Source organism: Macaca thibetana, chromosome 2 (genome assembly GCF_024542745.1).
Source record: "Macaca thibetana thibetana isolate TM-01 chromosome 2, ASM2454274v1, whole genome shotgun sequence".
In the NCBI taxonomy this organism is placed as follows: domain Eukaryota; kingdom Metazoa; phylum Chordata; class Mammalia; order Primates; family Cercopithecidae; genus Macaca; species Macaca thibetana.
This window is the reverse complement of record NC_065579.1, coordinates 151664198-151677608: the sequence shown is the minus strand read 5'-3', so window position 1 is coordinate 151677608 and position 13411 is coordinate 151664198. Positions and strand designations below refer to the sequence as shown.

At 39.2% G+C, this 13411-nt stretch overlaps 1 protein-coding gene across 1 annotated transcript in view; it reads left to right on the top strand.

Annotated features, from left to right (window-relative positions):
• The window catches only part of SLC49A4 (solute carrier family 49 member 4), an 84753-nt gene extending 77567 nt beyond the window's left edge, over nt 1-7186 (top strand). Inside the window, exon 9 of the mRNA XM_050781852.1 lies at nt 5299-7186. Coding sequence (XP_050637809.1) covers nt 5299-5414 — 116 coding nt within the window. The 3' untranslated portion in view covers nt 5415-7186. The remainder of the gene's footprint in view (nt 1-5298) is intronic.
• Nucleotides 7187-13411: the final 6225 nt, after the last annotated feature.

Sequence of the window (13411 nt, the reverse complement as noted above, 5' to 3'; positions counted from 1 at the left end):
AGAAGCAGTTTTCCAGCCGGTGGGCACAGCTTTGCTTAGTGGTCGGTGCTGCCCAGCAGAACATGGTTTTTTCTGTCAGCTAGAAATAGAGTTTTGTCCTCCCAGTATTTAAAAAGAACAACAGCAGATGCCAGATAATGTTATCTCCCAATACATCTTTTGCTTATGGTCTAGTATATAACAAACACATTTTTATTGATCAGTTTAAGGCAGGGAAGACACCAATAATGGAAACTGCCCTAAACTGTCTTACTGCAACAGAGCTCCGTGCACACCTGACCATTTTGCCTGGCTAGTAGCTTATCTCTGTCACTCTCCTGGGTCCTGCTGCAGTTTTGACTTGTTTAACAGCATCTGGTGTCTGGAGTGAATTAAATGGAACTGACGTCAGTCAGTGCTCATTCCTCATTTTGCAAATTCATAGTGACCAGATACAAGCAGATATTCTATTTCTTTGGCAGAAGGAGCAGAAGAAACACTTAGTACTATTTCTGCCCATTTCTGATATAATCAAGGATTCATCTAGCTGGGAGAAACAAAACTTCCCTCTTTTTGGTTGGTTTCTGACCATGTATTCTTATACATGTCTATATAGATGTTAAAAAGTTTCCACCTAAACTTTGTGACTATTGTGAACAAAAGTGAAACTTATTTTTTAAATAATTTCAATGTTTATTTTAGATTCAAGGAGTACACGTGCAGGATTGTTACATGGGTATATTGCATGACAATGAGGTTTGGGACACAAATGATCCCATCACCCAGGTAGTGAGCATAGTACCCTATGAAACTTTAAATAATCATTAATTTTAATCCACCAAGGTGGTTTCCAGGAAAAAGGTCTCATTAAATTTTGACATTTAGGTAGTTAATGAGAAGATACCTGTGAAAGAGCCTAGTCCAGGGCACAGCTGGCACCCACCAATGTTTGTTTTGTTTCTTCTAGATAATTAGCTGACTGATGCTAGGAATTTAAATATCTAGTCTTCCATTGCAAAGAAATGCTTTTATATGTGTATCTATGAGTGTGCATAATGAATACACGAAAACATCGTCCACATCTCTCTAGGGCTAAAGTTACTAAAACCATGAAATCTGTGTCGAAACTGTTTTCAGTAGGATTAATTGATCTTGCCCTAAAAGTCCTACAGCAGAGGTCCACATTCTTTATGGTCTGAGGTATGATTATACATAAATTGCAAATCTAAAAATTCTGTAAAACTGTTTCCTAACAATAACTGTTAGTTCTGCAGCCTAGTACCCTAAACATTTTATATGATAAACTGAATCCCCTTCCATTAAAGCTAGTGTTCATACGTCATTATTCAGTTATTTTGAAACTTGAAAACTCACCCACAAGTTAATTATATGTCAAAATTCAACTATTATGTGATTAGAAGGCCTGATTTTTTTAGGGATAGGGGGAGACAGGGCCTTGCTCTGTCACCGAGTCTGGAGTGCAGTGGCGCCATTATGGCTCACTGCAACATCAGCCTCCCAGCCTCAAGTGATCCTCCCACCTCAGCCTCCCAAGTAGCTGGGACCACAGGCATGCACCACCAAACCTGGCTAAATTTCTGTGTTTTTTGTAGAGATAGGGTTCCGCCATGTTGCCCTTGCTGGTCTTGAACTCCTGGGTTCAAGCAATCCACCTGCCTTGGCCTCCCAAAGTGCTGAGATTATAGGCATGAGCCACCACACCCCGCCTAGAAGTCCTGAATTTTAATCATCATAAGGATCTGTGGTTTTTTAAGTCACTTTTCAAGGAAGTACTAAACTTCCTGACTAGGGTTTTTCCCCCTACAGTGTGCTATCTGATAAGTGAATACATCAGACAATTTTTAGGGCTATACAGACTAACCCCAAAATGACCGCAATAGAATGCCTTGCCTAGCAAGCTAGGTTCTGCTGGCGATTTGCTTGCAGATTAGAGCCATTGCAGTCATTGAGGGCAAATGTGATTCAGGCTCCTTTACCAATGCCACTGGCTTATTTGGACCCCTGGGTCACAGGGTCTCCACGTCCTATTTCAATTCTGCTTTGGGTACCTGGAACCTTATCAGAAGTTTTTTAGAGTTTTACTGACTTGGATTTTTCAAGGTCACTTTCAAAAAAAATGTTGTTACTTGCTCCCTAATATAAGCATATTTGTAAAACTGAGTTGCTCCCTGTGTTTGTTTTGAGAATCTCATTGAGTTGATATAGCATGGTGATGCTTTATTCTAATAACGTTACATAGAAAAATCAATTTGAGAATGCTCTTATATCCTTTATGTGCTCTGAAATGTATTCTGTTCAATATTCTGAAGTTTGTGTTGTCTGTTACTTTTTGTTTTAGAAGCTTTGCAGTGGGTTTTGGCTAAAAGCATCACGATTTTTATCTCAGTCCTTTCATTTTAAAGTGGCTGACCATGAATGTGAAGCTGTTTTGTCACTCAAAAGATTCAGGGGCCTGGCAGAGGTGGGAGGCGTTGACTAATGGTTACCAGGAAAACAAAGAGCAGGTTCAACAGATGTGGACTAGTGAGAAGTAATTTTATATCTAAGAATTAGAATAATGGAATGTGATGGTAAAATCTACAGGGTAATTGATGTGGAATGAAGATAGCAGGGCATTATCCTGGGAAATCATGGGGTCAGCTGGCTGCTCACCTTGAGTGAGAAAGGAAACAATCTTATTAAATCATCATAAAAGAAAATAGGAAGTTGTTTCTGGAGGATGGTAGCTGGAAACAGACAAGTACTTATAAGTGGTAGAAACCGAAAGCATGGCGTCACTGAAGGGAAAGATGAAGTGAAAAGTACAACAGTCCTTCCAGAAGAATAAGGTAAGAGGATGAGCAAAATCCCAATTAATTCAGTCCCAACAGAGCCTCATCATTTGGTGCAGAGCCCACTTCACTGAGTAAGGTCGAGCACCTGTCTAAACTGTAAGTTGGCAGAATGAGTACTGCGACTGCTGTGTAGTAGACAATAGTGGCCCAGCGGAAGTATGGGGCAGACTGTAGGGGCCTGCCTTCAAGTGTGGATTTATATTTTATCTAGTGAAAGGCAAAGGGAAGGAGTATTAGAAAACCATGCTTCTTTTAAAAGTTGAAAAGAATTATAATACGAAAATGTCAGTGGCTCAGGATTCTGTTAGTTCATCTACATCAGGATCAGAAAGGACAGCAGTTGACTTTGCTACTGCCAAGTCAAATTAGATTTTTAGGCAAGTTATTTCCTTGCTTATTAGAGCGCCTAAACAGTGGTTTATGTGAATGGTTTTCAGCAGGAAAATGTAGAGGTTCCTCTATCTCTGACCTTTTGCTTTCTAAAAAGGCAAATAATTTCAAAGAACACTTGCAGTTGACCGAGACAAGCGCATTTACTGAGAAGTGGATTTGACTTTTCAGAGAGAGGAACACAGTAAAAACCAGTCAACAAACCGTGGCGCTAAAGAGCAATTATGAGACGTTTTTAGAGATTTCATCTGAAGCTATGTAGAAGAAATGATTTTACAATTCTAATAATAACTCTGAAATAAAAGGTCTGTTTTGGCAATATTTGACAAGTTTCTCAGTTTAAGAAAAGCAAGGACAAGCTGATTGTTGCTATGTGTGTTGCTTTCGTTCCCCATAAAATACAGTCTCTAAGATTTAGCAACTGTCATTGTTGTAAACCGTTTTGTCAATTACCATACTTATCTGTTGCTTGAAATTCGACCCTGAAGTCCAAGTTCTCCCTTTTAATACAAACAAAATGCTATTGTCTATATTTTACTGCTTTTTAATTTTTTACTACTTCTTTTTGACTAGTAAAATTATCAGAAATCCAGGGGTTCTATAGTCAACATAAAAGCAGAAAATGCCCAGTGTGTCATTTCAGGAAACATGAGAATGAAGACCAGATCTCATAGATCACAGCTTCTCTGAGTATTTAGACTATGTTCAATCCAAGTAAAGCAGAGAAAACAGCTTTGCATAAAAATACCATTGAAATACATGTCTTTGTTACATGCTATAGAATAGCATGTCTGACTTTTAAAACATAGTAATTGAGAGGTGGGGAGACTATATTTGTGAGCATATTACAGAAAAAAAGGTATTGTAGCACCTTTTCTTGCCAGTCTTCTGATTTCCGTTCCTGAGCATAAATTGCTCCTTTAGCCATATGAATTATGGATTAAACTAAAGCAGCAGTGTGGAAATCTTTAGGATGACTTTTGAAGATTAAGGCAGAATTAGCATTTTGTAGAAGTACAAAGGGAAAATACAAACCCATAACAGTGACCAAAAAAGAAAAAAGGCACCAAGGAGCTTATTTTCCTCGTTTATTTTTTTAATTGAAACTGCTGAATGGATATTAAACTAGAAACGTTGTCCCCACCACCTTTACCAACCTCTTTATGCCAAGGAGCTATTCACTTCAGAGCCTTAGGATTAACTGGCAGATGGGATTGGGGTAGAGGAAGGCTGAACAGATGCACAGCCCTAGGGTCCCCGGAGCTCCAGGAAGCAGCTAGAGGCAGCCACAGTGGTCAGTGTGTGTTGGTAGCAAATGGCTCAAGATTGTCTTGTTGGAGAGTCCTGAATTCATGAGAGCATTTCTGAAGAACCATGTTCTTGACACATTAAATCAAACAACAACAGAATTGCCTATTCAGATGATGCCTATAGGTTTTCCAGTAATTGGTATCATACATAACCATTCATGCTGGTATAGAAAAAGACTAGAAAGAAATAAGCCAAAATATTCACAGTGATCTCTTTGGGGGCAGAATTATGATTGATTTTTTTGTATGTTTTATTTTTAAATATATTTTCTAATCTATTTTACGGTGATTTCTACTTAATGTTTTTGCTGAGAAATAGATACTTCTATCCAAAATATATACAAGTGTTATCCCAAAATTCAGGTGATTTTCGTATTTGTCTTTTTAATCCATCAGCTGTTTATAAACAGGGACAGGTGATGTGATAGAGGGCACTTAAAAAATAATTATCAAACTAACATTTAAAGGTGATTGATTTTTTTCTTTGAAGTAATTTATTTTGTAACCAAAGTCAAGGTGGATTAAATTGATGAAAAGTTATGAACAATATTGATTAAAAATATTCCACATGGAAGCCCCGTCATATATTACACACATCACTTAGTCTCCAGATTGTCACTGTTTATTGAAAGTCAGTTTCTAGGCCTTCCAGGATGCATTTATTATAAGTACTTTTCAATGCAGAGCAGACCCCTTCCGGCATACAGGTGGTGGTCTGCTGGTGATACATGAATGTTTAAAACTGCATGTTTTTTGTCTTACAGAGTTGTCTTGGTTCAACTGGTGCCTTCCCGGGTCGTGTTTGCTTAGTCTCCTCCTCATTCTGTGCTTCAGGGAATCCTATGACAGACTCTATCTTGATGTGGTTGTCTCCGTTTAATAGCACAGACTTGAAGGAGTTTAAAAGGAGGCTGGAAATCAATACTGCACACTGCACATTTGCTCGGAATTGCACATCTAACAGGAAAAGAGGGAGAAGAAAGAAACTTCATTCAGAGGTTTTGTTAGGTTACAGATTATCACATTAATTTAATTACTACTAGGTAATAATAATAATGGGAGACTTGAGTGATAATAGGGGATTTTAAAACTCTACAGATGGCATACCTGTGCCTGATTCTGGGGTTGGAAGTGTGACTTCTTACACATAAAGCACTACCTAAGTAATACTCTCTCTGTTTTGTGCCAGTGCTAAACTACTGATTACTTGTAATTATGAAAAGAAATAAAGGGTGTCTATCACATGAAGATAACGCCTTCCCTAAGTCACATATCAGAATAGGAAGATATGCCACTAACTTCTAAAGAAGTTCAAACCCTGTATCCAATTTTAATGATAAAATAGCCAAGAGGTATATCGATGATAGAAATTAGCCATGTGTACACTACATTTTTTCTAATAAAGCCATTTCTTATATGACTCCTTATTTTAATCAGGTCAGAAGCCCTTGGCCATCTTTACTATGGTGATCAGGTGCTTTCCAGTGACTTCCGAGCATAGGCACTGTGTCTCCATCTCAACTTATCCTTGTTTCTGTGAAATACAATTTCATCTACTAGGCCCTTAAATAATTATGTGAGGGTGACTAAATGTTTAATATAATTACATTAAATATTGTATGAAAAATGTAATTCCATTAGGATCTAGCACTTTGTTACAAATGAAATGACAAGTCACATAGACATACTGTGTCTTCTGCCTGTATATGGTGGCATGAGATGTAACGTCCAGAGCCAACCATTATTTACCAGGGTTAGGTTTTATTCAGTGACCCTAGTTTAAAAATAATAATTTATCACATTGAAACTTTCAGCCCTGTGGAATGATTTCTGAATTACATCCTGTGTTTCAGCTTAGGTTGTAAAATACTCCGTTCTCTGTGGAGTCAGCATATTTGAGAGGGCAGTGTTTTGCCAGTACCTATCTTCTTTCTACAGACGATAGCTTTTTAAAAAGTAAGAGTTCCACATTGGGTAGCTCTCAGAAACAGATTTCACCGTGACGTAAAATACGCTGCAGTGGGAGTATGGTATCACCACTATTCATATTTACATCATTCCCCTCACACACAGAAACCAACCCTTTTCCCAAAAAGTCAAGAATACTACTATACCTTTATTATTCTCAGCTTCCTCCAGCCCCTCTTCTTGTTTTTCCTCACTTGAAATTGTACCTTCATTGTCAGCTAAGTATATATACTTTTGTGTTTTTCTGGACAGAGTGCAAGTGGCTCTTACTAGCCAAGGTGGTGAAGTATGGTTCAGGAAAGCTGGGCAACACTGGGCCCTGCTCCTCTCTGCACCTGTGCACGCCATGACACACCCATATGCAGATCCCCAAGTCTCTCTCCCCTCCCCCTTAGCAAGTACAAGGCTGTGCATTAACTCACCTCGGTCCCAGAGGAGCATCCTTAGAAGTTGCTTGGCAACTTCTAAGACCCTAACTTGTGAAACTAGGGAAGTAAGAAACCGTTCAAATTTAACATCTGTCTTCAGTCATCTTTAAATCATCTGTCTTTATAAACACCCTGCTCACATAGCAGAAGGACTGAAGGAACTAAGGAACTTGCTAAAGAGAAGAAAAAAACAAAAGCTAGACTTAGTTCCAGTTAATTCTGTCATTCTTCTGAAATAAAAATGAAATAAAAGGAAGGCAGAAATCTTTTTTTTTTGAGACAGGGTCTTGCTTTGTGACCCAGGCTGGAGTGCAGTGGCATGGTGCGATCTCAACTCACTGCAACCTCCACATCCCAGGTTCAGGTGATCCTCCCGCCTCAGCCTCCCAAGTAGCTGGGACTACAGGCATGCACCACCACGCCCAGCTAATTTTTCTGTTTTTAGTGGAGACAGTGTTTCTCCATGTTTCCCAGGCTGGTCTCAGACTCCTAAGTGATCCACCCACCTCAGCCTCCCAAAGTGCTGGAATTACAGGTGTGAGCTACCATACCAGGCCAAGAAGGCAGACTCCTTGAAAATGATTCAAAACCAGCCATTAAGGATATCCACAGACCATGAACCAGACGCTAAATAAGCACCACCCCTTCCTCTTCGGAGGGAATGCAGAAAGGAGAGGGAAGAATTATAAGGTATTTGGTTTTAGTCAGAACTATTATGTTTGAGGATGTTATGGTATAAAGTTCTGCTATAGTAAGATTTCTTCTGTAGAACATTTTAATTATGGTTAATTGCACTTTTTTTTTAAGGGACAGGATCTGACTATGTTGCCCAGGCTGGACTCAAACTCCTGGGCTCAAGTGATCCTCCCACCTCAGCCTCTCGAGTAGCTGGGACTACAGGCATGCACCACCACACCAGGCTTAATTCTTCTTTTAACACAAAGTAGAATAACACTTTAAAAGTATTACCTGAATGACTGATTAGTTCAAAACATCCCAAGTGGGTAGTGATTAAAAATTCTTGCATTGTTCAGAATTCTTGTTTTTAGAATACATGAGGTGAGATGAGTCCCTGTATTTTGTTTGTATGTTCTTACCCCTCCAGCAGGTAATTGTTCTAATTACAAACTGCAGCTGTTTTAAGTGATCAAAAATTTCATATACCAAACCTGACAGGAAGGGAACCAAAAGGCTTGGGGGTGGGGAGAAGATTACGCATTGTTTACTTGAATATTGCAAATCATATTTTCTTTTTTTTATTTCTATCATGCATCAAAATAGACCAGCTGCTTTCTTTACACTTTCTAACCATTATAGAATCCTAATGAAATGTTACAGCTGAAAGAAATCTTAACCCTTCACTAATCCAAACCCTCATTTTAGAATTTATAGAAATGATTCTAGAGAGGTAAAGTACAACTGAGGCTCACAGTTTCTGACTCCCAAACCAGGCGTTTTTTTCCTACCTCACAGAATTGCAGCTTAATTTAGACCATTTTGGGTGTGCATGAATACCTTCCATGTTCAGAAATGATAGGGCTTAAGAGTAAGCCTCCATTATTGAGTATGGGAAGTACGAGGATTAAGTTGAGGTGACTATTTGGTTTATAAGTAAAATTCTTTTTTCTCCATCACTATCCTGTAGGTGCTCTGACAGCTCTTAGCTCTTGGGTTGCAATGACATCATGTAAAAAGATGCCGATGAATAATTCAGTCCCATAAACTATGAATTGGTAAGGACATGCTGTAGTGCAAGTTCCCTGTGGCTTATCAATTAATACTTCACAGTTTATGGGAAGAAGCATTTTTTAATATGATCCCTGGTGGAGGTATAGGAACAAGACAGTTGTACACACAAATGCGTTTCACTGGAGGATGGAGCTAATAACGAGAGAATCAAATACAAATGGAATTTTGTATATTTAAATATATATGGCCTGAGGGCCAAGTTTTTTCATAGATCATATATTCGTGTTTAATTATGGACAATGTTTACAGCTTGTTTTTATGAAGGCCTTCTAATGAGAGATCTAAGCTAAGGGATTTTAAATTGAAGAGATTAAATCCCCATCTACTTAACTTTTAATTAGTTTTTTTTTTTTTTTTTTACTGTTTTACTAAAATCCAGGCATTCGTCTTACTGTTTGCGTAAGTACAAGCTTCACTTTAGGCTCAAGACTGAATAAAAATGCTTAGCAAATTTGCTTTAAATTAGTGTTTAAAAAATCACATTGCGCATTTGTCCCTGAAATCAGTACAGAAATTACTACCATTTTGCCATATTAAGGCAAGTACTAAAGCTGTGATATGAAGAAAATGTCATATTAAAAAAGAAACGCAGGAAACTATGAGAACATTTTATCAAACTTATTTTATGAATATAGGAGAAAAATGCAATTCCACTTTGATTTGGAATTATATTCATGCAGAAGAGACAAGATAGTTTATTTCTTTACTATCAGACAGTGTGCTGGTCTGTTAGGAAATGTGAGCAATACTCAGAGGGGACGTGTCTGGGCGGTCTTAGAACAGGGCTTTACAGTGGGCTTTGGGGTGCTTTGTGCTCAGCAGAGGCAGGGTGGCCTGCCCACTCAGCAGACAGCTTGGCTCTCGAGCTCTCATTTCCTCATGTGTCCTTCTGGTTCAGATGGAACCTCAAACTTAGGAGAGGCTTCCAGGAACTAATACAAAGGCCCTTAGGAGTCCCTTGAGGGTGTCATCTCTGACCAGGGGGATGGGAGTGATACAGGCAGTTACATGGCCCTCAGTCTCTGATTTACATTTGTTTGTGGTCAGGATTTAGATCACTTTATGATTTTCTGAGGCTCTGACTCGTCAGATACCTTTCTCAACCCTTGGATGAATCTGACCTCAGCTCTATCCCTGAGACCTTCCACTCTCTTGAACTGACTTTCTGACAAAGGCTTCTTCACCCTCAACCCCTCCCCAGGGTCCCTGGCAGAAATCCATTCTCATTGTGAGTAGGAAGTAAGGCCATACGCCCAGTCTTTCCTCTCCTGAACAAGACACTAGCAAGCTCAGAACATGAGTAAGTCCAGGTGCTCCAGAAAGATCTAACAGGTCTTCTCACATCTAAGTCTTAGAAGTTCAAGTATTTCCTTGAAATGGGAATTACAAAGGTCTCTAACAAGTTTCTATAGTTATTACTTGTTGCATTTTTAGAATATGGGCTAATTGCTTTATGTGGTCTTTTGGTTGTGCTGTAGAATCTGATATGCCTCACACAGTAGCTTTCCATCTTAGCCCACTCTCAAAAAGAGAGAACAAAAAGCTACCCAGCCCCAGCTGTTCTGTTCATTCAACAAGGGAGAATTAAACTTTTTTTTAACCTAGCTAAAAAATGAAAGAATAGAATTGATTTCAGTAGCTTTGATGAAATGATCAAAACACATCAAGCTATTTTAACTCTAAACGTGCTTGCTGGACATAGTACATTGTAAGGCTTGGGATGCCAAAGGGGATACCAGAAAATAAACCCAAATATCACAGAACTCTTCGCATTCCCTACTTTATAAATTCTTCTGATTTATAAAGGCAGCTTCTGCAACCTTGAACAAAATGGCAAGGATAACTTGGAGAAACTGTCAGTTTACCTTAATGTTAGAAAATGATACTTCTTTTAAAGTACTATTTAATTTAGACTTCATCTAATTCAAATTGGCTTTCCCATTTACCCAGAAGGATCATAGAATCAAAGAAATGATCTAATTCAGCCACCTCATTTTACAAATCAGTAGAGAACCTTTTAGGTTAAATGACACAGCCAGGTTTTAGCAGATCACTCGGCTCCTAGACTAGCATTCTATCCCTAAATGATCAATGTGTTAGCCATAAGTAATTCTTTTAAGTAATTTTTTTTCATTTCTTTTAAAGTGTTGAAAATTACATGAGAAATACATGAGTGTGTAACTATTATAAAATAGCACAGGAATAGAAAGTAAAGTCTACCTCCATACAAACATGCTGTTTAATCTGTTCTCTCTGGAGGGAAGCATCATTCATTCTTTCAGAGGAAACTTGTATATGCATTTACATATCTATGTCTAAAAACTCGGGGGGCATTTAAAATCAAGTCACCTAGCAATCTCTTTCTTGGACCATATGAGTTTCTGAGATCCTTATTTGTCTCCCAGATAAATCTGCCAAATGTAGCATATTGTGGTTAATATAGATGTTTCATAGACCTGCTTATGTACCGTCAGGCTCTATCATATTCTGAAGTTCAAAAGTGAGCTCCAATATGCACTAGTGTGTTGAGTTCCAATATACACTATTGTGTTTTCTTACTGGAAATACAATTTCTGTTCTTAACACTATGAACTAAGCTCCCTGTACTGTGAGAAAAGAAAGTGAATAACCGACCTACAAAATCCATATAAGTTTCCTCGACAGGGCTTGCTTGGCTTCCGTCTCAGCAGAGGCACACAATATTGTAGAAAACAGAAGTCAAAAGAATAATCTTGTGCAATTTTTTTTTTTTTTTTTTTTTTTTTTTTTTTTTTTTTTTTTTTTTAGACAGGGTCTCACTTTGTCACTCAGGCTTGAGCGCAGTGGTGTGATCTCAGCCCTACAGCCTCAATCTTCCAGGCTCAAGCAATCCTCCAGCCTCAGCCCCCCAAGTAGCTGAGACTATAGGTGGTGTATACCACCATGGCCAGCTAATTTTTTTATATTTTTTGTAGAGATGGGGTATCGCCATGTTGCCCAGCCTGGCTTGTGCAATTTCATTTTTTTAAAAAATAGCTAATGGAGATTCTGATAATTCTTATCGTTTCCTGGTCAACTTCTGTGTCTTTCCTAACTTTCAGGCTGTCAGTAGAAATGATGAACTGTAGCAGGCCATGAGTTCAGCTTCATTTGGTCACTTCTTTCTTTCCTGTCTTCTTGCCCATGCAGCTTTCCCCTTTCTGGTGTTGTCTTCTTATTTCTGACCATGCTTGGGAGCGAGCTATGTGACACCCAGATTTTCTGAGTTGCCAGCAGTGGAGAGGAGAGACCCGGGCAAGCAGATTCTTCATGGACCCTACTAGAAAGGACAGAGAAAAAGAGCACTGGTATAGGAGCCCACGAGCCTGGCTCTTAACCCTGGCCTGGTGACTTCAGCTATTTGACCTTGAGCAAGTCACTTCATTTCTCCTTTAGCAACATCTCTAAAATGAGGGAGTGAACAAAGATGTTCCCTTAGGTTTCTTCCAATTCAGAAATACCAGTTCATTCTTATTTAAATATGAACATGACCAAGGCATGTGCAGTCTGTAAAGCTGGAGAGCTGCCCAGCACCATCGTGTTTCCATTTGTGCAGTAGCCCCCTCACGTGAGCCCTGTACGTGAACATATGAAATCTTATGCTGCATCCACATTCAGTAAGAAGAAATTGCTTTTTCAGTGTCTGTGGGAGGAGATAAGCTGCAGGTGCTGTTTATTTTCCCAAAGGACTTTATATATGAAACACAGGCTTTATTAAATTTATCAAATGCAATAAGAGAAAAATCTGTCATCTGATGTTAAGATAGCATTCTGGGAGCCGGGTCGGGGTACTGTATTTGCTCGCCAGAATCAGATCAAACCAGATACGAGTCCTTTGGTGTGGCCGGATTCATTATGAGGCAGCATGGGTTTGCACCTGTAGAAATCAAAACTGTTGGGTCAGATAGGAAAGCCAATCCTTGAACTTACATCTTTAGTTGAGGCATCAAAGAATTGTAAGTTGCTTTGCAATGATGCCATCTCCACATGGTCAGATTCTTCCAGTACACTGTGCAGATATTTTACAGAATAAGAGCAAAGTTTCAGCATGTCAAGGAATGATCTGTACTCAAGTGTTAGTAAACAAGGCTCTTTTTTTTTTTTTAAATGTTAGTAAACAAGGGGTTTTTTTTGTTTTTGTTTTGTTTTGTTTTGTTTTTGAGACAGAGTCTCTGTCTTCTAGGCTGGAGTGCAGTGGCATGATCATAGCTCGCTGTATCCTCAGACTGCTGGGCTCAAGTGATCTTCCTGCCTCAGCCTCCTGAGTAGCTAAGACTACAAGCGCATGCCACCACCCCTGGCTAATTTGTTATTTTTTTGTGGAGAAGGGGTCTCACTATGTTCCCCAAGCTGGTCTTAAACTCCTGGACTTAAGCAATCCTCCCACGTCAGTTTCCCAAAGTGTTGGGATTACAGGCGTGAGCCCCCATGCCCGGCCAACAAGACTTCCTCGTGACTACAATATGAGCATAATATTAACAGCTGTGAGAGAGAAGTGAACCGGAAGACCAGCCTCAGTGTCAGGAAGTCTGGGTCTCTGTCCTCTGCACGGCTGCCAAGCAGCCTTGGGGCTTTGGGCAAGTCATCTGTTCTCTCTGAACTTTGGCTTCCTCACTTCTAAAATAGGAGGGTCAGAGAAGATGTTTCTTTTTGCTGAAAACTTTTACAGTTCTGTGATCCACACCTCTTGGTCACACACAGCCGAAAGTAGAAA